Below are 23,026 nucleotides of genomic sequence, written 5' to 3'. Positions count from 1 at the left end.
GCCAATAACAGACAGACTTTTTTGGTGCGGAGGGGCAGCTAGTATTTTCGCTGGTGATTGGCTGGGGTGGCCAAGACAGGAAAATGGCTGCCAGCTCTTCTGTAGTCCCGGTGTCAGTGTCGGCTGCCGTGGTCCCCGCCCTGTCATCGAGCGGCGATTTCTCAAATTTGCGGGAAATTAAAAAGCAGCTGCTACTTATCGCGGGCCTTACCCGGGAGCGGGGCCTACTGCACAGTAGCAAATGGTAAGATGTCGGAGTCCGAGGGGACCGGGCTTGGATCCTCGGCCTTGGGAGTCTTTAGCTGATTCAGTTTGTGTGGGTGTTCCAGGTCTGCGGAGTTGGCCTTCTCCCTCCCGGCGTTGCCTCTGTCCGAGCTGCAGCCGCCGCCGCCTATTACAGAGGTAAGCACGTCTTCACATTGAGTGCTCCCCATCATCAGAAGAGATACTGAGTGCTCTGTCACCGGAAGGGAGCATACTGCTTAACATCCTAGGGGAAATTCAAGCATTCAAAGAGCTGGGTGTTTTAAGCGATTTTATCTGTATGTTTTTGCTGAGTTTCGAAAGACTTAGTGGTGCTCTTACTTAAGCTGGAGAGATTAGTAAACAATCCTTGCTTAAGATTTCAGCCTTTTAGGTTTTCTAGCTCAACCTAGATAGTATTCATAACGGGGAGAAGCGTCAAAGGTTTTTATTGGATTGGCCAAAAAGTTCCTTCGGTTTTAAAATAAAAATACAAACCACGCATTTTCACCAAGAAGTTTATTGAACAACGTATTCACTGTTCCACTACCTCCTCACATTTTCCAGGCAACTTCATAATTCCATCTTACCAAAAGTTTTTATCTTTTTTTTTAATCTTTTTTTTTTGCGGTACGCGGGCCTCTCACTGCTGTGGCCTCTCCCGTTGCGGAGCACAGGCTCCGGACGCGCAGGCTCAGTGGCCATGGCTCACGGGCCCAGTCGCTCCGCGGCATGTGGGATCTTCCCGGACCGGGGCACGAACCCGTGTCTCCTGCATCGGCAGGTGGACTCTCAACCATTGCGCCACCAGGGAAGCCCCCAAAACTTTTTGTCTTTTTGAGCAAAGAACTGTTCCAGGTGCCTTTTACAGTCTTCCAGGGAATTGAAATTTTTTCCATTAAGAGAATTTTGTAAAGACCTAAATAAATGGAAATCCAAAGGTGCAATGTCTGGTGAATACAGCAGTTGAATCAGAACTTCCCAGCCAAGCTGTAACAGTTTTTGCCTGGTCATCAAAGAAACATGCAGTTGTCCGTTATCCTGATGGGAGATTATGCGTATTCTGTTGACTAATTCTGGAGGCTTTTCATCAAGTGCTGTTTCAGTTGGTCTAATTGGGAGCAGTACTCGTTGGAATTAATTGTTTGGTTTTCCGGAAGGAGCTCATAATAGAGGACGCCTTTCCAATTGCACCATATACACAACATCACCTTCTTTGGATGAAAATCGGCCTTTGGTGTGGTTCATGGTGGTTCATTTCGCTTGCTTCACGATCTCTTCTGTTCCACATTATTGTACAGTATCTATACACTTTTCATTGCCCGTCACAATTGTTTTAAAAACGGAACGTTTTCATTGCATTTAAGAGAGAAAAACACATGCGGAAAAACAGTCAAGAAGGTTTTTTTCCGCTTAACTTACGTGTAACCCAAACATCAAAGCAATTCATATAACCAGGCTGGTGCAAATGATTTTCAACTCTTGATTTGGATATTTTGAGTATATCAGCTATCTCCTGCATGGTATAACGTTGCTTGTTCTCAATTAACATCTCAATTTGATTGCTGTCAACTTCAACTGGTCTACCCAACCATGCAGCCTCATCCAGTGAGAAATCTCCTGCGCGAAACTTTGCAGACCACTTTTGACACGTTCGATCAGTCACAGCACCGTCTCCATACACTGCACAAATCTTTTTTTGCGTTTCAGTTGCATTTTTACCTTTCTTGAAATAATAAAGCATAATATGCGGAAAATGTTGCTTTTTTCCTTCTATCTTCAATATTAAAATGGCTACACAGAAGTTCACCAGTTTTGATAAGTTTTTAAAAAAATTAACCCTGAGGGCTTCCCTGGTGGCGCAGTGGTTGAGAGTCTGCCTGCCAATGCAGGAGACACGGGTTCGAGCCCTGGTCTGGGAGGATCCCACATGCCGCGGAGCAACTAGGCCCGTGAGCCACAACTACTGAGCCTGCGGGTCTGGAGCCTGTGTTCCGCAACAAGAGAGGCCGCGTTAGTGAGAGGCCCGCGCACCGCGATGAAGAGTGGCCCCTGCTTGCCGCACCTAGAGAAAGCCCTCGCACAGAAACGAAGACCCGGGCTTCCCTGGTGGCGCAGTGGTTGAGAGTTTGCCTGCGGATGTAGGGGACACGGGTTTGTACCCTGGTCTGGGAAGATCCCACATGCCGCGGAGCGGCTGGTCCCGTGAGCCATGGCCGCTAAGCCTGCGTGTCCGGAGCCTGTGCTCCACAACGCGAGAGGCCACAACAGTGAGAGGCCCGCGTACCGCAAAAAAAAAAAAGAAACGAAGACCCAACACAGCCAAAAATAAATAATAAATAAATATTAAAAAAAAAAAACCCTGATGTGACAGCTGTCACAATACACTCTAACAAAATTGTTTCAAATGAAGTTAAAGACAACTAAGCACTACTAGAGCCATCTAATGGAAAAAACCGAATGGACTTTTTGGCCAGCCCAGTACAACAGCACGAAACTGATTTTGGATGACAGCTCTGGGTTCAAATTTCAGCCATACTAGTGACTTTTGGCAACTTAATTAACCTCCTGAGCCACAGTTTTCCCCATCTGTGGATAATAGTATTTACTTTGTGGGGATATTGAGACAATTAAATGAGATAGGAATACATTTTATGTATGATCTATAGTACATATGTTTACATAGTCTGTGTCATCTGAAAGATCTTTATCATAATCCATTTTATTTTTCCTGAAGATGCCATTTCTTGATTACCACCCCCACCAACCACACACACACACACACACACACACACACACACACACACACACACACTTAAAAACAATGAATGTTCCTTAATCCAAAAGATACAATGCAGGTGAGAGAGGCAGGAGAAGAAATAAGTAAATGGTGAGTGTACGTGAAAAGGGCCACCACAATCCTAAGCTGAATGGCCATATTTAGGACATTTTCATCCAATGAAGAAAATATTGAACATAATTTTGGTTCCAGTTTTGTGCTGGTAATATTTGGACATGAAGGATGAGGAGAATGAAATTACTAAAGTTTTAATCAACTTATCCTTAGAATTTACGGGGATTGTATGTTTTTACCTCAAATGTGCATCATTTTATTTTTTTTTTTACATAGAGAATTATAGCTGTGTTTTTTTGGTTTTTACAATACTAACATGTCAAAACTTTGTTGAAATACAAAAAGTATAAGTAATTCCACAGCATGTTGCATTTATGTGGAAATTTAAAAGTCTGCCGAAGGAAAGGCATGTCACATATTAATGCTAGACATTTTTCATGACTTTCTCACTTTTTCCTCATATCAAATCCGTATTACTGGCTCCATTTTACAGATGAAGAAGTGAATACTCAGAGAAGCTAAGTAAGTTCCCTACTAATGTCTTGAAACCAGGAAATCAAGCAGTCAGAATTTAAATCCAAGTCCCTAACACTAAAGCATATGCAATTTCCCACAACATTTGCAGAAACAATAAAAGTTTCTGAGTGCATTGGTTTAGTTTTTTAAATTTTAATATTGTCCCCAAGGTTTTATTTTGAAAAAATGTTCTGTGACCTTACTTCATAAACTAATAAATAAGTATTAGGTTTTTGGGAGGAGGAAAATAATTATCTTTTCTTACATCTTGAAATTAATGAATATTCTTGGATTTGAACTTTTGTTATCCTGTTCCTAACCACTTACATTAACTTGTCTCTTTTTTAGGAGGATGCTCAGGATATGGATGCTTACACCCTGGCCAAGGCCTACTTTGACGTTAAAGAGTATGATCGGGCAGCACATTTCCTGCATGGCTGCAATAGCAAGAAAGCCTATTTCCTGTACATGTATTCTAGATATCTGGTGAGGGCCATTTTAAGATGTCATTCTGCTGTCAGTGAAACATCCATATTTAGAATCCCAGTAGCAAAAGTTTAATCTTCAAATAGTTTAGCGAAAGTTTACTTGGTGAATGTACTTTATAAATACTTAGCAATAATAAAGAAGACATCATAAGTAAAGTAAAAAAAATGATAGTACGAAAGAAAATATAAAAATATTGGTAATATTCATTATTGACAAAGGTATGGGGCAGTAGACACTCTGTTTCAGGAGTAAAAGTAGTTTGGCGTTGGTTTGGTTGGCGTGCCTGTGGGTGAGATTTGGCACCCAGAACCACTGGGGCCTCAGCCCACCACCCACTCCTTGGTATGGGGAGATGAAACCCACGCCCCGACATGTGTGGGCCGCTGCTCTGGGCAGATTATGTCAATTTGAAATACTATGCCCAAACAATTCTTCCTTAAGAAACTTAGCTTGTCCAATAGAAATACTTCAGTGTGTGCACAAGGATATATATATGTACAGGGCTGTTCATTGAAGGGTTTTTTGTAATAGACAAAAAAATTAAAAACCTAAATAACCATTAGTCAAGAAATTCATTGTTAATTTTTGCCTGAAGTATTCTTTATTAAAATGTTGCAAAATGATGATTTTCTACTCCAGCACTCTCTTGAGTAGTAAATTCTAAGCAAGAGTCTGTCTTCCCCTTCTCCACTTATTTATGCATTTATCTAGTATCAGTATGGACTCAAGAATTCCTGTATTTTTAATTGTTTATAATTCATTATTTCACTTTATCATTTTGGTACTCAGATTATTCCAGATTTGGCCAGTGGGAGCCCCCGAATAGTTGTTTAAAATTAGTGACCAATAGTAGATGTCATTTTGGTTGGACTTTTTGGTTGAATCAGGCTGCTACAGGTTTCAGAATAAGCGGAAAAAAGACCTATTTATTGATTTTCTCTTACAGTCTGGAGAAAAGAAGAAGGATGATGAAACAGTTGATAGCCTAGGTATGAATTTCTTTCTCTTACCTTTTGGACTAAAACAAACTCTATAATGCCTATAGGAGCCAGGCAGGTAATATAAACATGGGAAGTGGACTGAGGAGGAGTCCACTGAGGAGGAGTTTGCAAATTGGAGAGCACAACTGGCTGGTTGTCACCCAACTCCCTCTGAGGGTTGCCCTATGGGAATGTGGGCCTGGTGTTGTCAGGGGCTTTCTTCCGCTGGCCCTAACCTGTTCCCTGCAACCTGAACCTGGAAATTTAGATTTTTAGTTGAGGCTTCTGAGTTTTCAGCATTGACAATTAATTCAGATTTTTAAAAACCTGTGTGGGCCTAACAAAATATGACTGCAGACCACTTATCAGTTGCAGTTTCTATAATAAAGTAAATGGACTGTGTAAGATGTCATTGGAGGGGGCTTCCCTGGTGGCGCAGTGGTTGGGAGTCCACCTGCCAGTGCAGGGGACATGGGTTCGTGCCTTAGTCCGGGAAGATCCCACATGCCGCGAAGCGGCTAGGCCCGTTAGCCATGGCCACTGAGGCTGCGCGTCTGGAGCCTGTGCTCCGCAACGGGAGAGGCCACAACAGTGAGAGGCCCATGTACCGCAAAAAAAAAAAAAAAAAAGATGTCATTGGCCACTTGTGAGTGTTTGCTGGAAGTTCCAGGTGTAACTTTGGTTGATGCCAAAGGGAATATCTAGGTCTATGAAATGAAAAACAGCAGTCTACCCTTAGATCAGAAACTGTTTCTTTCCTAGGCCCACTGGAGAAAGGTCAAGTGAAAAATGAGGCTCTCAGAGAATTGAGAGTGGAGCTCAGCAAAAAACACCAGGCTCGGGAGCTTGATGGATTTGGCCTTTATCTGTAAGTGTTATAGTAATTTGGAACTTATGTGAGATATTCTTCTGAGTAGAGGGGAGATGTTGTTAACTTCTGTGATCGTTCCCTTCTTTCCTAGGTATGGTGTGGTGCTTCGAAAGCTGGACTTGGTGAAAGAGGCCATTGATGTGTTTGTGGAGGCTACTCATGTTTTGCCTTTGCATTGGGGAGCCTGGCTAGAGCTCTGTAACTTGATTACAGACAAGGAGATGGTAAATTGAGATGAGCTATGTGAAAAATCTTCTGCTTCAAGTCTTATGTAATTCTTTAATAATGGGGTAGGGGGAGAAAGTTTTGCTAAACCTTTCATTATAGCTACCTCTTTGCTCCTTCTCCATTTATAGTACTCACACAGAAAGTACTATAGTACTTTGCTCCTTGCTCTTCTTGTTGGGATTTAGGTCTTTATTTGAAAGACTGATGTCTAGATCTTGTTTGGTAGTTGCTGTTGCATTTGCATTCAGTTGACTTAGAGTATCTTTTCATATTCATGTTTTCACATTCAAGTTTTACTGTAACTTGTTTTATAGACTAAATGTTATTATAGTTTCTCTACTAATTCCAAAGATGCTATAGGAACGATTTCTCTGATATCAAGAATTGAGTTAAAAACATTTTTAATGTTTCTTCTGAGCTCTCATAGGTCTCTGTTGAGATTTAGAGATTTGTTAATTAATGAAATAATGTATATAAAATGGCTTTATAAACTGCATTGTTTTATTAGTCATTGTTAGAGAACATTGTCTACAAAGTTTATTTTGCTGTTATTCAATAGTTAATAGAAGCAACAACACACTTCCTTTTGTTGGCTCTAAAGGACCAAGGGCTGGTTGATTTTCCCCAATAGTGATACATGCTACTACATTTGTGTCTGAAATCTCAATCTTGGTTTACTTGTATTTACCTATCTCTAACTGCCTACTAGACTTTCATTAAAAGTTTGTTTTATCTCTGAACTCAGAATATGCAAAACCAAATTTCTCATCTTGCCTACCAAATTCTCTTTCTTCCTCCCAACTTGATGGACTCTCAGTTGTATCTCTGTTTCTCAGGATGCACCCAGTCTTGACTCCTCAGAGTCATATTTTGTCTCTTCCCTTTCTCTTATTTCCCTTTATCTAGTCAGTCGCCAGACATTGCCATGGTTACCTTCTTGTCTGCATCTCTTTCTCTTGGTTTCCTTTGCTGTCTTGGTTATCATCTCAAATTTGGATTACTTAAAAGTAATAAATACTTTCTATCTAGCTTTCCCATTTTTATACTCCCATTTCCAAGCCATCTGACATACTGTTTCCAAACTTATTCTTAAAGCACCCATGTCATCATGTCATTCTTCTGTCAAAAATTGCAGTGGTTTCCTGTTGCATCCCATTTCCTGTTGCAGCATAGGACCCACCCTATCAGTTCAGTCTTATTTTTCCACTTCTTCCCAACACATAGCCTCCCCTCAAACTGAGCTAGTTGCCTCATTCTATTTACCCACACTCATTATGACTGTTTTTCCTCTATTTTTATTGTCCTTACCTAGAACGTTGTCTTTTTTCTCTTCCTCTCCCTTTTTCTATTCAGTTTCTACCCATCCTCCAAGGCTCGCCTCAAATCCTGTCGTTTCTTTGAAGCTGTCCCCAGCTAGACCATTCCTCCCTATTCCTCCCTATTGTGCTTGTAAGTCCTGTTCACTTAATTGAACTGCCCTGTGTTCATTATTAGGTACTCTAATAAAATTTTGGTGTTAAATTCTTTTAGACAATATAGTTCCTTGATGTTCATTTGGGAGAGAGGTCAAAGTATATTAAGTGTGTTCCTCTCTCTCCTGCTGCCAGCTGAAGTTCCTGTCTTTGCCAGACACCTGGATGAAAGAGTTTTTTCTGGCTCATATATACACAGAGTTGCAGTTGATAGAGGAGGCCCTGCAAAAGTATCAGAATCTCATTGATGTGGGCTTCTCTAAGAGCTCATATATTGTTTCCCAAATTGCAGTTGCCTATCACAATATCAGAGGTGAGTTAATAAGGACAACGAAATACCATCAAACCCTGAAGGTAGTGCTGTGTTGTTTTCTGAACTCTCTGTCTTCTTTCTGCAGATATCGACAAAGCCCTCTCTATTTTTAATGAGCTAAGGAAACAAGACCCTTACAGGATTGAAAATATGGACACATTCTCCAACCTTCTTTATGTCAGGGTGAGCTCCTTCCTTTGCTTGGACTTAAGCTCTTTTGTGTTTTGATCTCCTGGGTTGGATTGTCACCTAGTAGCATTAGCTACAAGAACAATTATGTAGGGGTTCCTTTTTCATGCTTAGATCGTCTTTCTTTTCTTTCAGAGCATGAAATCTGAGTTGAGTTATCTGGCTCACAACCTCTGTGAGATTGATAAATATCGTGTAGAAACATGCTGTGTAATTGGTAAGAGTCACCATCTTTTTTCTTTTTTTATCTTTATTGTGAGTAATCCAAATGTAAAAATAATAATAATATAAAAGTGTCAAAAGAAAAAAAGGGAATTCCCTGGCGGTCCAGTGGTTAGGACTCCGTGCACCCACTGCAGGGGACATGGGTTCGATGCCTGGTCAGGGAACTGGGATCCTGCATTCCTGCATGCCTCACAGCACAGCCAAAAAAAATAAGTGTCAAAGGTAACAAAATTGGGACTTCCTTGGTGGTGCAGTGGTTAAGAATCCGCCTGCCAATGCAGGGGACACGGGTTCGAGCCCTGGTCCAGGAATATCCCACATGCCGCGGAGCAACTGGGCCCTTGCTCCACAACTACTGAGCCTGTGCTCTAGAGCCCATGTGCCACAACTACTGAGCCCACGTGCCTAGAGCCCGTGCTCCACAACAGAGAAGCCACCGTAATGAGGAGCCCACGCACCACAACAAAGAGTAGCCCCCACTCACCACAACTAGAGAAATGCCGTGCACAGCAACGAAGACCCAACGCAGCCAAAAATAAATAAATAAAATAAATTTATAAAAAAAAAAAAGGTAACAAAATTATATACAATAGAATGTGAAGGATCACTGTAATCCCATCCCCAAGATTGGTGGATATGACTCCAGAATATTTTTCTGTGTGAGTACTATAAATGGTGTATGTGTGTGTGTATGGTTTGCTTGCAAAAACTGTATCATTATACACACTGCTTTGTAATGTCCTTTTTTTTAACCTAACAATATATCTTTTCCATCTTTCCATGCTAGTACATGTAGAGTTGTATTGTATTATTTTTGATGGCTATTTAGTATTTTATTATATAGATGTGCCATTATTTTTATTTAATCGTTTTCTGTTGTATAAGTTGTGGCTAGTGTTTGTTAACATAAAAATTGCTTCAGGAAACATCTTTGTATGTATATATTTATTTTTGTATGTTTATGCAACTATTTCTGTATAATTAGTTCCTTGAAAGGCTGGATCAAAAACGTGTGTATTTTTTATATATATATGTGGGTTTTTTATTTTAGTAAATTTATTTTATCTATTTTATTTTTGGCTGCGTTGGGTCTTTGTTGCTGCACGCGGGCTTTCTCTAGTTGTGGTGAGCGGGGGCTATTCTTCGTTGTGGTGCGTGGGCTTCCCATTGTGGTGGCTTCTCTTGTTGCAGAGCACGGGCTCTAGGCACGTGGGCTTCAGTAGTTGTGGCGCACAGGCTTAGTTGCTCGGCGGATGTGGGATCTTCCTGGACCAGGGCTCGAACCCGTGTCCCCTGCATTGGCAGGCGGATTCTTAACCACTGCACCACCAGGGAAGTCCCTGTATTTTAAAATTATTATTTTATTTGTTTTTTATTATTTTTTGCGGTATGCGGGCCTCTCACTGTTATGGCCTCTCCTGTTGTGGAGCACAGGCTCCGGAAGCATAGGCTCAGCGGCCATGGCCCACGGGCCCAGCCGCTCTGCGGCATGTGGGATCCTTCCGGACTGGGGCACGAACCCGTGTCCCCTGCATTGGCAGGCGGACTCTCAACCACTGCGCCACCAAGGAAGCCCCTATTTATTTATTTTTTAGCTGTGTCGGGTCTTAGTTGCGACACGCAGGGTCCTTGTTGAGGCATGCAGGATCTTCTGTTGCGGTGTGGGCTTTTTGCTGCGACACGCGGGGTCTTTGTTGAGGCATGCAGGATCTTCTTTTGCGGCGTGGGCTCTTTGCTGTGGCACGCGGGCTTCTCTCTAGCTGTGGTGCGTGGGCTCCAGAGTGCATGGGCTCTGTAGTTGTGGCGTGCGGGCTCCAGAGTGCGTGGACTCTAGTTTGCAGCATGCAGGCTCAGTAGTTGTGGCGCACGGCTTAGTTGCCCCATGTCATGTGGGATCTTAGTTCCCTGACCAGGGATCGAACCCGTGTCCCCTGCATTGGAAGGCAGATTCTTTACCACTGGACCACCAGGGAGGTCCTGTGTATTTAAAAAAAAAAAAGCCTGTGTATTTTAAACTTACTAATATTACTAAAATGTTTGTAAGAATTTCCAATCCTATGAAAAGAGATGAGAGTGTATCTTTTTCTGTATCAGGGTGTCTCACTCTTGGCTCTATTGACATTTTTGGCTGATAATTTCTTTTGTGGGGGTCTGTCCTATACATTGCAGGGTGTTAGAAGTATACCCAGCTCTACCCACTAGATGTCAGTAACCTCCTTCCCCCAGTTGTGCAGATAAAGCCAAATAACCTCTTGGGGTCAGAATCATCCTTGGTTGAGAACCATGACCCTATGTACTTGGCCACACTACTGTGACCTGATAATCAGTTGACATAAATAGATGAATGGCCACTCTTGGATAAAAGTAAACTTGATTGGTTGTGATTGAAAGCCTAAGTTTCCTGGAGATGAAAGACCCTGTTCCTGGGTCTTTGGTGACACTGCATTGAGAACATACATTTGTATGTTAGGATGTTGTTAGTAAACTGATAGAATTTCAATTCAGTCATTCAATAAATATTTCCAGCCCTTTAGGAAGTTGTAGTGTAGTATGGGAAATAAATATTAAAAAAAGAAAAATCCTATGGGAACATAGGTAAGAGGAACAAATAATCTTTTCAATATCAGAGCATTGAGAATGAAGTATAAAGTCTGTTAAAGTGAGGCTGGAACTCCAGTTTATTCAGAAAACATCTTTTGAACATCTTCTGAGTGCCAGATATGGTGGTTTGTGTTGCAGTATCTACCTCATTACCTACTGAGGAAGACCAGTAAGAAACAACTATAATATAGTGGGTTGAGGGTTATGATTGAAGTAAACATAGGATGCTAAGAGAGTATATAGGAAAAGTAGCTAATCCAGTCTGATGAGGGAAGGCTTCTTGAGAAGGTGATACCTGAGGGATGGGCAGGAGAGAAAGAGTTCACTAAAGGAGGAGATGGATTGACTTGGGAAGGGTATTGCAGTGCAGAGGCATTGAAGTGTGAAACAGACAGTGATCCTGAAATAGTTTAGTGTCCTGAAGCATGGTGTGGGAGGAGGGAATGTATGAACGGGGCCAGATCTTGAAGAGCCTTTTGTGCCTTACTAAAAGTTTGGATTTTATTCTTAAGGCAGGAGAAGTTTTCTGAAGGATTTTAAACCAGAGAATGATAAATGTTTTTAGATTTTCATTTTCAAATGATAACAGGAGACAGTGTGCTGGGAGGATTAGAAAAAGGGCAAGACCAACAAGGAGGCTTTTGCAATAATCCAGTCTAGAGATGATGAGAGCCCAAGCTGAGGTATTGGCAGGAGGAATGAAGAGAGGCGATTAGATTTAGAAGATATTTAGGAAGTAGAACTTACAGGAATTGGTGAATGGGTAACCAGATTGATAACAGTGTCCTTCACCTGAAGAAAGGAAATAGAGGTAGGGGAGATAATGAACTGTTCCTTTTTTAGCTTACTAACTTAAAGCCAGTTAAAATCAAAGGATATGGGCTTCCCTGGTGGTGCAGTGGTTGAGAGTCCGCCTGGCGATGCAGGGGACACGGGTTTGTGCCCCGGTCCGGGAAGATCCCACATGCCGTGGGGTGGCTGGGCCCGTGAGCCATGACCGCTGAGCCTGCGCATCCGGAGCCTGTGCGCCGCAACAGGAGAGGCCACAGCAGTGAGAGGCCCGCATACTGCAAAAAATAAACCAAACAAAACAAAATCAAAGGATACGTACATATGAAGAGTAATGCTTTAGGAGTTTCTGTTTTTTTTTTTATTTTATGTATTTATTTATTTTTTGGCCATGCCTCGTGGCTTGCAGGATCTTATTTCCCGGACCAGGGTTTGAACACTGGCCCTTGACAGTGAGAGTGCGGAGTCCTAACCACTGGACTGCCAGGGAATTCCCATCTGGTTTTTTAAATAATCGTTTGATTGGTAAACTTCTTAATGAACTGTTTGTTCTTCAGTGTATCTGTAATGCCTAGCGAAGTTCCTGACTTATGGTCAATAAATGTTTGTTGAATTCAGCCCACCTATCTTAAAAATCAAGAAAAAGGAACATTAGATATGACAAAAAATATATTTCAGCTTTCACAAAGGAGAAAGAAGGGTGGAGAGAGACGAGAAGAAACTGAAGACCTGAAAGAGAATGAAACAACTTAAGAATAGAGTGATGGCAAGAATCTCCTACTTGTTTAGTCCTTGCTTCTGCAGTTATGTCTTGATGTGAATTGAATGCTTCCTCTGCATCTTTTCTGGAGTCCCAGTCTCTGAGAGGCAGCTTTACACACACACACACACACACACACACACACACACAAACAAATACGTATATGTATTTATATATGTATATATTACAGTATAGCATGGTTAAGATTTGGACTCTGGAACAAAACTGCCCAAGTTTAAATCTTGGTTTTGTTACTAACTAGCTGTGTGACATTGGATTTAACTTCTGTGTGCTATACTTTCCTCATCCATAAAGGGATAATAACAGTAGAACATTCTCCCATGTATTCGTTGTGAGGAGTAAGTAAATTAACATATAAAAAGCACTTTTAACAATGTAAGTTGCCCAGCACATTGTAATCATTCAGTACATTTTAGCTGTTCCAACTGGTCAGAAAATCTCATCTACTTAATCTTTGCCCAGAACTTGCCTGTTCTGACTTCCTTAACACCTCCTTTTCATCCTGACTCCTTTAGCAGCTAAAGCTTATACCCTTGCTACCACTACTTCACTTCTCCTATTCCATTACAGAAGTTAGCCTTTGGACAATCTGCCTAGAGTTTGCTTATTCCTCTGTCTCTGGGTCTGAGTCAGTGGCAGAAGCAAAGGTATCCTTTTATAGGACATAAAGCCCTCCATCTTGCTTTTTTCCCAGGTGAATGTGAACTTGAATGATCTTAGGTGATACAGACAATTGTTATAAATAATTTCTCCTGAATCAAACTGACAGCTGAATCTAGACAAATTGAAAGCAAAGACAAACACATATATAGAAATCTTATTACTTGTTTTTTACCAAAGTGGAATTGTATAATTTCTCTGCAGTTTGCTTTTTCCATTTGACAGTATATCATTATCTCTGTAAATTAGTATATATACATTTAAATCCATCTTTTTATCTAGTTTATGCACATGCAATTTATACATAACGGAAACTTTTTTAAAGTGCAGGTTTTTTTTCCCTCACTGCACCTTTCCTCCTTTAACATACTTGTGTTAGCATGTCCCATACCACATGAAACATACACATACACATATGCAGGGTTTAATGGGCTGTTTGCTTACAAAAATAGGATCATATTACACACATTTCTCTGTATTTTACTTTTCTCACTCAAAAATATCTCATGAAAAATCCCTCAGAGTCTTGGTATATCTCAAATTGTTTTTTCTTCTTTTATTATTTATTATTTTTATTTATTTTTTTTTAAATGAATTTATTCATTTATTTAATTTTTGACTGCATTGGGTCTTTGCTGCTGCACGCGGGTTTTCTCTAGTTGTGGCGAGTGGGGGCTACTCTGTTGCGGTGCGCTCACTTCTCTTGTTGTGGAGCACGGGCTCTAAGCACGCGGGCTCAGTAGTTGTGGCTTGCGGGCTTAGTTGCTCCATGACATGTGGGATCTTCCCGGACCAGGGCTCGAACCCGTGTCCCCTGCATTGGCAGGCAGATTCTTAACGACTGCGCCACCAGGGAAGCCCTCTTTTTTTTTTAAAAATTGAGGTATAGTTGATTTACAGTATTAGTTTCAGGTGTACAACATAGTGATTCAAGTTTTTTATAGATTATACTCCGTTTAAAGTTCTATAAAATATTGGCCATATTCCCTGTGCTGTACAATATTTCCTTGTAGCTTATTTATTTTACACGTAGTAGTTTGTACCTCTTAATCCCCTATGCCTATCTTGCCCTCCCCACTTCCCTCTCCCCATAGGTAACCACTAGTTTGTTCTCTATATCTGTGAGTCTGTTTCTGTTCTGTTATATTCATTCATTTGTTTTATTTTTTAGATTCCATGTATAAGTGATAATAGATAGTTTGTCTTTCTCAAATTGACATTTCACTAAGCATAATACCTTCCAGATCCATCCATGTTGTTGCAAATGGCAAAATTTCATTCTTTTTAATGGCTGAGTAGTAGTCCATTATGTATGTATACCACATCTTCTTTATCCATTCCTCTGTTGATGGACACTTAGGTTACTTCCATATCTTGGCTATTGTAAATAATATTGCTTTGAACATTGGGGTGCATGTATCTTTTCAAATTTGTGTTTTTGTTTTCCTGGAATATATACCCAGAAGTGGAATTGTTAGATCATATCGTAGTTCTATTTTCAGGTTTTTGAGGAACCTCCATACTGTTCTCCCTAGTGGCTGCACCAATTAACATTCCTACCAACAGTGTACAAATGTTCCCTTCTCTCCACATCCTCACTAACATTTGTTATTTGTGGTCTTTTTGATGATAGCCATTCTGACAGTTGTGAGGTGATATCTCATTGTGGTTTTGATTTGCTTTTCTTTTTAAAAAAAAAAAAAATTATTTATTTATTTTTGGCTGTGTAGGGTCCTTGTTACTGCACGTGGGCTTTCTTTTAGTTGCGGTTTTCTTCTAGGAGTTGCTGCACATGGGCTTTCTTTTAGTTAGGCTTTCTTTTAGTTGGGGGCTACTCTTTGTTGTGGTGTGTGGGCTTCTTATTGCGGTGGCTTCTCTTGTTGCGGAACACGGGTTCTAGGCACGCGGGCTTCAGTAGTTGTGGCGCATGGTCTCAGTAGTTGTGGCTCATGGACTCTAGAGCGCAGGGCCAATAGTTGTGGCACACGGGCTTAGCTGCTCTGCGGCATGTGGGATCTTCCTGGACCAGGGCTCAAACCCGTGTCCCCTGCATTGGCAGGCGGATTCTTAACCACTGCGCCACCAGGGAAGCCCCATGATTTGCTTTTCTGATGATTAATGATATAGAGCATCTTTTCATGTGCCTATTGGCCATCTGTACGTCTTCTTTGGAAAAATGTCTATCAAGTCTTCTGACCATTTCTTGACTGGGTTGTTTGTTTTTTTGATATTAAGTTGTATGAACTGTTTATATATTTTGGATATCATTTGCAAATATTTTCTCCCATTCAGTAAGCTGTCTTTTTGTTTTGTTTTGTTTTAATTAATTAATTTATTTTTGGCTGCATTGGGTTTTTGTTGCTGTGCATAGGCTTTCTCTAGTTGTGACAAGCAGGGGCTACTCTTCGTTGCGGTTCACAGGCTTCTCATTGTGGTGGCTTCTCTTGTTGTGGAGCACGGGCTCTAGGCGCGCAGGCTTCAGTACTTGGGCTTGTGGGCTCTAGAGCACGGGCTCAGTTGTTGTGGTGCATGGGTTTAGTTGCTCCACGGCATGTAGGATCAAACCCATGTCTCCTGCATTGGCAGGTGGATTCTTAACCACTGTGCCACCAGGGAAGTCCCTGTCTTTTCGTTTTGTTGATTGTTTTGTTTGCTGTGCAAAAGCTTTTCAGTCTAATTAGATCACATTTGTTTATTTTTGCTTTTGTTTCTTTGCCTTAGGTGATGGATCCAAAAAAATATTGCTATGATTCCTGTCAAAGAGTGTTTTGCCTCTGTTTTCTCCTAGGAGTTTTAATGGTTTCTGTTCTTACATTTAGATCTTTAATCCATTTTGAGTTTATTTTTTTATATGGTATGAGAAAATGTTCTAATTTCATTCTGTTACATGTAGCTGTCCAGTTTTCCCAGCATCACTTATTGGAGGCGGTCTTTTCCCCATTGTATATTCTTGTCTCCTTTGTCATGATTAATTAACCATAAGTGCGTGAGTTTCTGGACCAGTACCATACTGTTTTGATCACTGTAGCTTAGTAGTATAGTCTGAAGTCAGGGAATGTAATGCTTCCTGTTTTGTTCTTCTTTCTCAAGATTGTTTTGTCTGTTCAAGGTCTTTTGTGTTCCCGTACAAATTTTGGGATTATTTGTTCTGGTTCTGTGAAAAATCCCATTGGTATTTTTTAAAAAATATTTATTTATTTATTTGGCTGCACTGGGTCTTAGTTGCAACACACAGAATATTCATTGCCGCGTGTGGCGTCTTTGTTGCAGCATGCGGGATCTTTAGTTGTGGCATGTTTGATCTTTAGTTGTGGCATGCGGGATCTCGTTCCCTGACCAGGGATTAAATCTGGGCCCCCTGAATTGGGAGCACAGAGTCTTAACCACTGGACCACCAGGGAAGTCCCACCGTTGGTATTTTGTTAGGGATTGCATTGAATCTGTAGATTGTCTTGGGTAGTATGGTCATTTTAATAATATTAATGGTTCAAATCCATAAACAAAGTGTATCTTTCTGTTTGTGTCTCCATTTTCTTTCATCAGTGTATTATAGTTTTCTGAGTACCAGTCTTTTAACTCCTTAATTAGATTTACTCCTAGGTATTTTATTTTTTTGGGTGTGATTGTAAATGGGATTGTTTCATTAATTTCTCTTTCTGGTAGTTTGTCATTAGTGTATAGAAATGCAACAGATTTCTGTATTAATTTTGTAGTGTGCAACTTTACTGAATTCATTGATGAGCTCTAGTAATTTTTTGGTGACATCTTTAGGATTTTCTATGTATAGAATCATGTCATCTGTAAACAGTGGCAGTTTTACTTCTTCCTTTCTAATTTGGATTCCTTTTATTTCTTTTTCTTATCCGATTGCTGTGGCTAAGACTTTGAGTACTACATTGAAAAAAGTCACAAAAGTGGGCATCCTTGATTTTTTTCCTGATCTTAGAGGAAAAGTTTTTAGCTTTTCACCTTTGAGTATGATGTTAGCTGTGGGCTTATCATATATGGCCTTTATTATGTTGACGTTCCCTCTATACCTACTTTGTGGAGAGTTTTTATCATAAATGCATGTTGAATTTTGTCAAAAGCTTTTTCTGTATCAAGATGATCATATAATTTTTATTCTTCGTTTTGTTAGTGTGGTGTATCACATTGATTGATTTGCAGATATTGAACCATCCTTGCATCCCTGGGATAAATCCCACTTGATCATGATGTATGATCCTTTTAATGTATTGTTGGATTCAGTTTGCTAATACTTTATTGAGGATTTTTTCATCTATGTTCATTAGTGATATTGGCCTGTAATTTTCTTTTTTTGTGGTATCTTTGGTTTTGGTATCAGGGTGATGCTGGCTTTGTAGAATGAGTTTGGAAACATTTCTTGCTCTGCAATTTTTTGGAATAATTTGGAAAAGATAAGTGTTAGCTCTTATCTAAATGTTTGGTAAAATTCACCTGTGAAGCCATCTGGTTCTGGACTTTTTTTGTTGGGAGTTGTTTTATTACTGATTCATTTTCATTACTGGTAATTGGTCTGTTCATATTTTCTACTTATTCCTGATTTAATCTTGGGAGCTTATACATTTCTAGGAATATGTCCATTTCTTCTAGGTTGTCCATTTTATTGGTATATATTAAAAATAGCTTTATTAAGGGATAATTTACATAACATAAAATTTACTTATCTTAAGCTTACAGTTCACTGAGTTTTTGCTAATTTATACAGTTGTGTAACCATAATCATAATCCAGTTTAGAACACTCCATCATCCCAAAAAGTTCCCTTGGGTCTATTTGCAGTCAGCCCTACTCCCAATCCCCAGCAGATCTGCCTTCTATCTGTATAGTTTTGCATTTTCTGGAAATTTCATATAAGTGGAATCTTGGAATATTTAGTCTTATTGTCTAGCTTTTTTCACTGAGCTCTTTTTCGAGGTTTGTCCATGTTGCAACATATGTCAGTAGTTCTTCTCTTTTTACTGCTGAGAAGTATTTCGTTGTCTGGATATATACTACATTTCGTTTATCCATTTACTAGTTAGTATAAGAAAGATGGCCTTTATTCCCTTTCTTCAAATAAAAGTTTTTATAGAATCTTAAAATCTTTCATATATTCTTTTTAAGACCAATGATAATAGAACTTCCTTGATTCTTGTGGAAGAGGGGAGTTCAGAGTGCTACCTTTTTAATCCTTTAGGTACCTCCTTAGAAACCTAGGAAGATAGTTGGAAAACCACTAATCTAAAGCATACTCTAGGAATTTCCTACCCTTTATTAAGGAAATATATGTATAAGTGCTATATTGAGAGGAAATAAAATGAAGAAAATCTTTGTGGTGTTAGGAAACTTTTTTTTTAAAAACACCAGAATGTGTAATAGATAAAATATATTTTCCAAGGGAATGATGATGTTGCCCATATGTAGAATTTGGCTTTTCTGCAAGGACTTCGGGGGAATGGGTTATGGTTCATGCCTACTCTGTGGAATGCTGCCTATTTTAGTGACTTATTTTTGCCTTTCTAGTTATTTATATATTTTGTTTGTTTGTCTTTCAATTAGGCAATTATTATAGTTTGCGTTCTCAGCATGAGAAAGCAGCCTTGTATTTCCAGAGAGCACTGAAATTGAATCCTCGGTATCTTGGTGCCTGGACGCTGATGGGACATGAGTACATGGAAATGAAGAACACATCTGCTGCTATTCAGGCTTATAGGTGAGCATTTAGTTGGAGGGGGAGATGGAGCAGATTGTTGTGATTTTAGGAGTCTCTATTGAGCCTGCAAGTCGCTAACTTTGATTCTGCTCTCTTACCAGTCTCTCTTCCATTTCTTAGGCATGCTATTGAGGTCAATAAGCGGGACTACAGAGCCTGGTATGGCCTTGGGCAGACCTATGAAATCCTTAAGATGCCATTTTATTGCCTTTATTATTATAGACGGGCCCACCAGCTTCGGTAAGTCGGGCCACTTGATGATGTGTTTGTTGTGGGAAGGGCTGACACTCTTCTTTCTCTTTTGATAGCTATTGAAGAATCACAGTGAATGGTTTTGACTCTTAGAGACCTGAGTTTAAACATGCCATATGTTGTTTGGTCATTTTTATGTAGTGTATTCTACTAACGTGTTAATTGTATAATTGTGAACACAAAATAATATAATTACATGAAGTATTGGATTAAAGTCCATTCCCTTCATAGCTTTGAAATAGTGGTGGTGGTTCCTCAAGGGAGGACTTCAGTTTTTGCTTGGATTTCCTATTTCTCTTCCCTCTCAGGCCCAATGATTCTCGTATGCTGGTCGCTTTAGGAGAATGTTATGAGAAACTCAATCAACTAGTGGAAGCCAAAAAGGTATCTGAAATTGGGTCCTGAAGAGTTTGTGTGGAAATCTGCTGTTTGGATGAGGGGTTGAGCTATCTGTGCTTAATTTTCCTTCATGTAGATCTATCTACATAGGGAAGTCTGAATATTTATAGGCACATAGGGTGTATAAAGCAAAGTTGGGCTGACATCATTAGTGGGAATGTTAGTATGTAGCCTGGACCTATCAGATCTAGTAAAAATGCTTTGTATTCTCCAAGTCTGAACTTCTGGGAGGCTTGCAGGACCTGAGTCTCTATGTGATTAGTCATGGCACATGGGGCAGTGGTTGAAGTGACCGGTTTATTTATTTTTTTGACAGTGCTATTGGAGAGCTTACGCCGTGGGAGATGTGGAAAAGATGGCTCTGGTGAAACTGGCAAAGTGAGTGAAAGAGTGACACGCTAGTGATATTTCTGTTGGCTTCTCTGGTGAGGTGGGTCCTGCACATTCTAGAGCTTCCCATCCATCATCTACATGAATGAGGGGATGTAGCACAGTGTATGATTACTGATCTGGAAATTTAGCCATCTCGACTCAAAAGAATGCTACTTCTCTTTGAAGAGGAATTGTTTTCCTATTTGGAAAATTCAAGAATGAATTGAAAGAAATGAAATTTTTATGTCAGAGCAGTCTAGGAAAACTACTTTAGGTACTAATCTCCTCCTGATAAGGCCCAGGAAAATAAGGAATAACTCAGAAATGATAAGGAAAGAGGTTCTTAAATGCAATTTCATTCCTGCCAGTTCTTTTCTGGATTCTTACAAAAAATCTGAATTGCTTGGTATCTTTTTTAATCTCACTCAGGGTATTACCAGGGAATTTTTGCAATGGTATATTATCCAGCTTAAGTGTTTACTAACTTTTCCTCCATCACCAGTAGCAGAGTAATGATTCTAAGCTTTGATGAAGTAACCACCACCTCTGGGCACTAATACTATTCTGGGTCCCACTGTGTCATTTATGTCAAAATTCGTACTTGTCTATGTATTATCATTTTTTTATCTTAACTGTGTGCTTTTACTTTTTATCACTAGCTTGCTTTGAGATATGATTTATACTTAAAGACCAATTTCTTTTGTAGGCTTCATGAACAGTTGACTGAGTCAGAACAGGCAGCCCAATGTTACATCAAATATATCCAAGATATCTATTCGTGTGGGGTATGTGTCATGAGCATGAGAATTGGGTCGCTGATCTTATTCTTGTCACCTCAGTCATTCCTGATTTCCTTATCTAGGAAATAGTGGAACACTTGGAGGAGAGCACTGCTTTCCGCTATCTGGCCCAGTATTATTTTAAGTGCAAGCTGTGGGATGAAGCTTCAGCTTGTGCCCAAAAGTGCTGTGCATTCAATGATGTGAGTATCGGTTCTTTAGTAAAAGGTTTGGATTTTAGGTTCTAGCACATGACTTTACTATGATCTGGGGGTGGAAAGTGGAAGGTGGTTAAGAGGGTGAGTGGTTTGCATTCAATCTGTAGATTGCTTTGGGTAGTATAGTCATTTTCACAATATTGATTCTTCCAATCCAAGAACATGGTCTATTTCTCCATCTGTTTAAGTCATCTTTGATTTCTTTCATCAGTGTTTAATAGTTTTCTGAGTACAAGTCTTTCACCTCCTTAGGCAGGTTTATTCCTAGGTATTTTATTCTTTTTGTGCGATGGCAAATGGGATTGTTTCCTTAATTTCTCTGATTTTTCATTGTTGGTGTATTGGAATGCCAGAGATTTCTGTGCATTAATTTTGTATCCTGCAACCTTACCAAATTAATTGATTAGTTCTAGTAGTTTTCTGGTAGCATCTTTAGGATTCTCTATGTATAGTATCACGTCATCTGCAAACAGTGACAGTTTTACTTCTTCTCTTCCAATTTGTATTCCTTTTATTTCTTTTTCTTCTCTGATTGCCGTGGCTCAAGAGGGAGGGGATATGGGGACATATGTATGCATATGGCTGACTCACTTTGGTGTGCAATAGAAACTAACACAGTATTGTGAAGCAATTATACTCCAATAAAGATTAAAAAAAAAATAAAACAGGGTGACTGGAAAGGCTACCTTGTTCTGTGGAACTTTGTATGTCAGTATTTTATTCTTTGTTTCTTTTTTTTTTTTTTTTTTTTTGTATGTCAGTATTTTAGAAACTGTTTTTGAGAAAAGCCTTGGACATATTTTGACACATTTGCCTGACTTTGTTTCAGACCCGGGAAGAAGGTAAGGCCTTGCTCCGGCAAATCCTACAGCTTCGGAACCAAGGCGAGACTCCCTCCACCGAGATGCCTGCTCCCTTTTTCCTCCCTGCTTCACTGTCTGCTAACAACACTCCCACACGCAGAGTTTCTCCACTCAACCTGTCTTCAGTCACACCATAGTTGGCTACTTTCAAGCCAGAACATTGCCAGACCCATATTAAGCCTTACCTCCATGTAAAGAACAGCCACGTCTATTCTTCCAAGGACCTTAGTTCTTTTTGTTTGTACACATGGAAACAGCTCCTTGGGGAGTTTATAGAATCACCTGCACAGTAGACCGACAGAAGAATCCTGGCAGGAACAGAGTCTGTCTTTGCCAGTTTGAAGCACTTCTATCTCCCTTCTGTTCAGAGTGGCTATAGATCTTGGCCTTTTTCCCCAGACCTTTTTGCCCCCCCAAAACATCCCTTTAACAGCACTTTAGCACAGGCAAGGCTACAGGGACAAAGTTTAAATGCTGCTGGGAGTGGGAGATTTCTTTAGAGAGGCAAGGAAGAAAGAAGGGAGAAAAGCTTGCAACTCTACCCTCTGCTGATAGTAGGGCACTGGATACCCTAGGAAGGTCAGGGCACTGGATAGACATGACTCATCATTCTCTGATTTGCTGAGCATGACTATTCTGATATCAGAGATTAAGTTTAAATGGGGTGAAGGTATACTTTTGTTCTTACTGGGAAGACATTCTGCCGTTTTTTGTTTTGTTTTTTTTTTTTGCGGGATGCAGGCCCCTCACTGCTGTGGCCTCTCCTGTTGTGGAGCACAGGCTCCAGACGCGCAGGCTCAGTGGCCATGGCTCACGGGCCCAGCCACTCTGCGGCATGCGGGATCTTCCCGGACCGGGGCACGAAGCCGTGTCCCCTGCATCAGCAGGCGGACTCTCAACCACTGCGCCACCAGGGAAGCCCTGGCGTTTTGGTTTTGAGGCATCTCCTAGAAGCTTTCAAATTGGAAGTAACTTACTAGAGTTGAACAAAAGAAGGGGCAAAAGGACTCTCACTGAGTGTGGAACTGCTGATGGCCCTACTAAGGGGAAAAGATGTCTATAGAGTTAGCTATACACCTACTAAAGCACAGCAAGGAGGCAGGGTTACAGAGAGTTTCATGGACATTTGGGTGTGATAACTTCTGTGATTGTACAGATAAAAATAAACTCTTAGAGTCGGTCTGTTTTAATAAATATTTTGCCATAATTGTCTCCCC

The 23,026-nt window shown here is 40.3% G+C and overlaps 1 protein-coding gene across 2 annotated transcripts; it reads left to right on the top strand.

Annotated features, from left to right (window-relative positions):
* The first annotated feature begins 77 nt into the window (after positions 1-77).
* On the top strand, positions 78-23,012 carry CDC23 (cell division cycle 23). 2 transcript variants are annotated; one of them, XM_079916919.1, is made up of 16 exons: positions 78-244; positions 330-402; positions 3,962-4,099; positions 5,049-5,091; positions 5,845-5,950; positions 6,045-6,177; positions 7,789-7,966; positions 8,052-8,149; positions 8,291-8,372; positions 18,773-18,926; positions 19,047-19,166; positions 19,487-19,562; positions 19,894-19,955; positions 20,656-20,734; positions 20,812-20,931; positions 21,776-23,012. In XM_079916919.1, exons 1-16 carry the CDS (start codon positions 84-86, stop codon positions 21,944-21,946), a joined length of 1,794 nt encoding a protein of 597 aa, XP_079773045.1. In that variant the 5' UTR covers positions 78-83; the 3' UTR covers positions 21,947-23,012. The 2 variants fall into 2 exon arrangements, with proteins under 2 accessions (XP_079773045.1, XP_079773046.1); XM_079916920.1 differs by lacking the exons at positions 78-244; positions 330-402 and adding an exon at positions 3,593-3,619.
* Positions 23,013-23,026: the final 14 nt, after the last annotated feature.

This window comes from Stenella coeruleoalba (genome assembly GCF_951394435.1).
Source record: "Stenella coeruleoalba genome assembly, chromosome: 3".
NCBI classification, from domain to species: Eukaryota; Metazoa; Chordata; class Mammalia; order Artiodactyla; family Delphinidae; genus Stenella; species Stenella coeruleoalba.
This window is presented reverse-complemented; position numbering and strand designations above follow the sequence as displayed.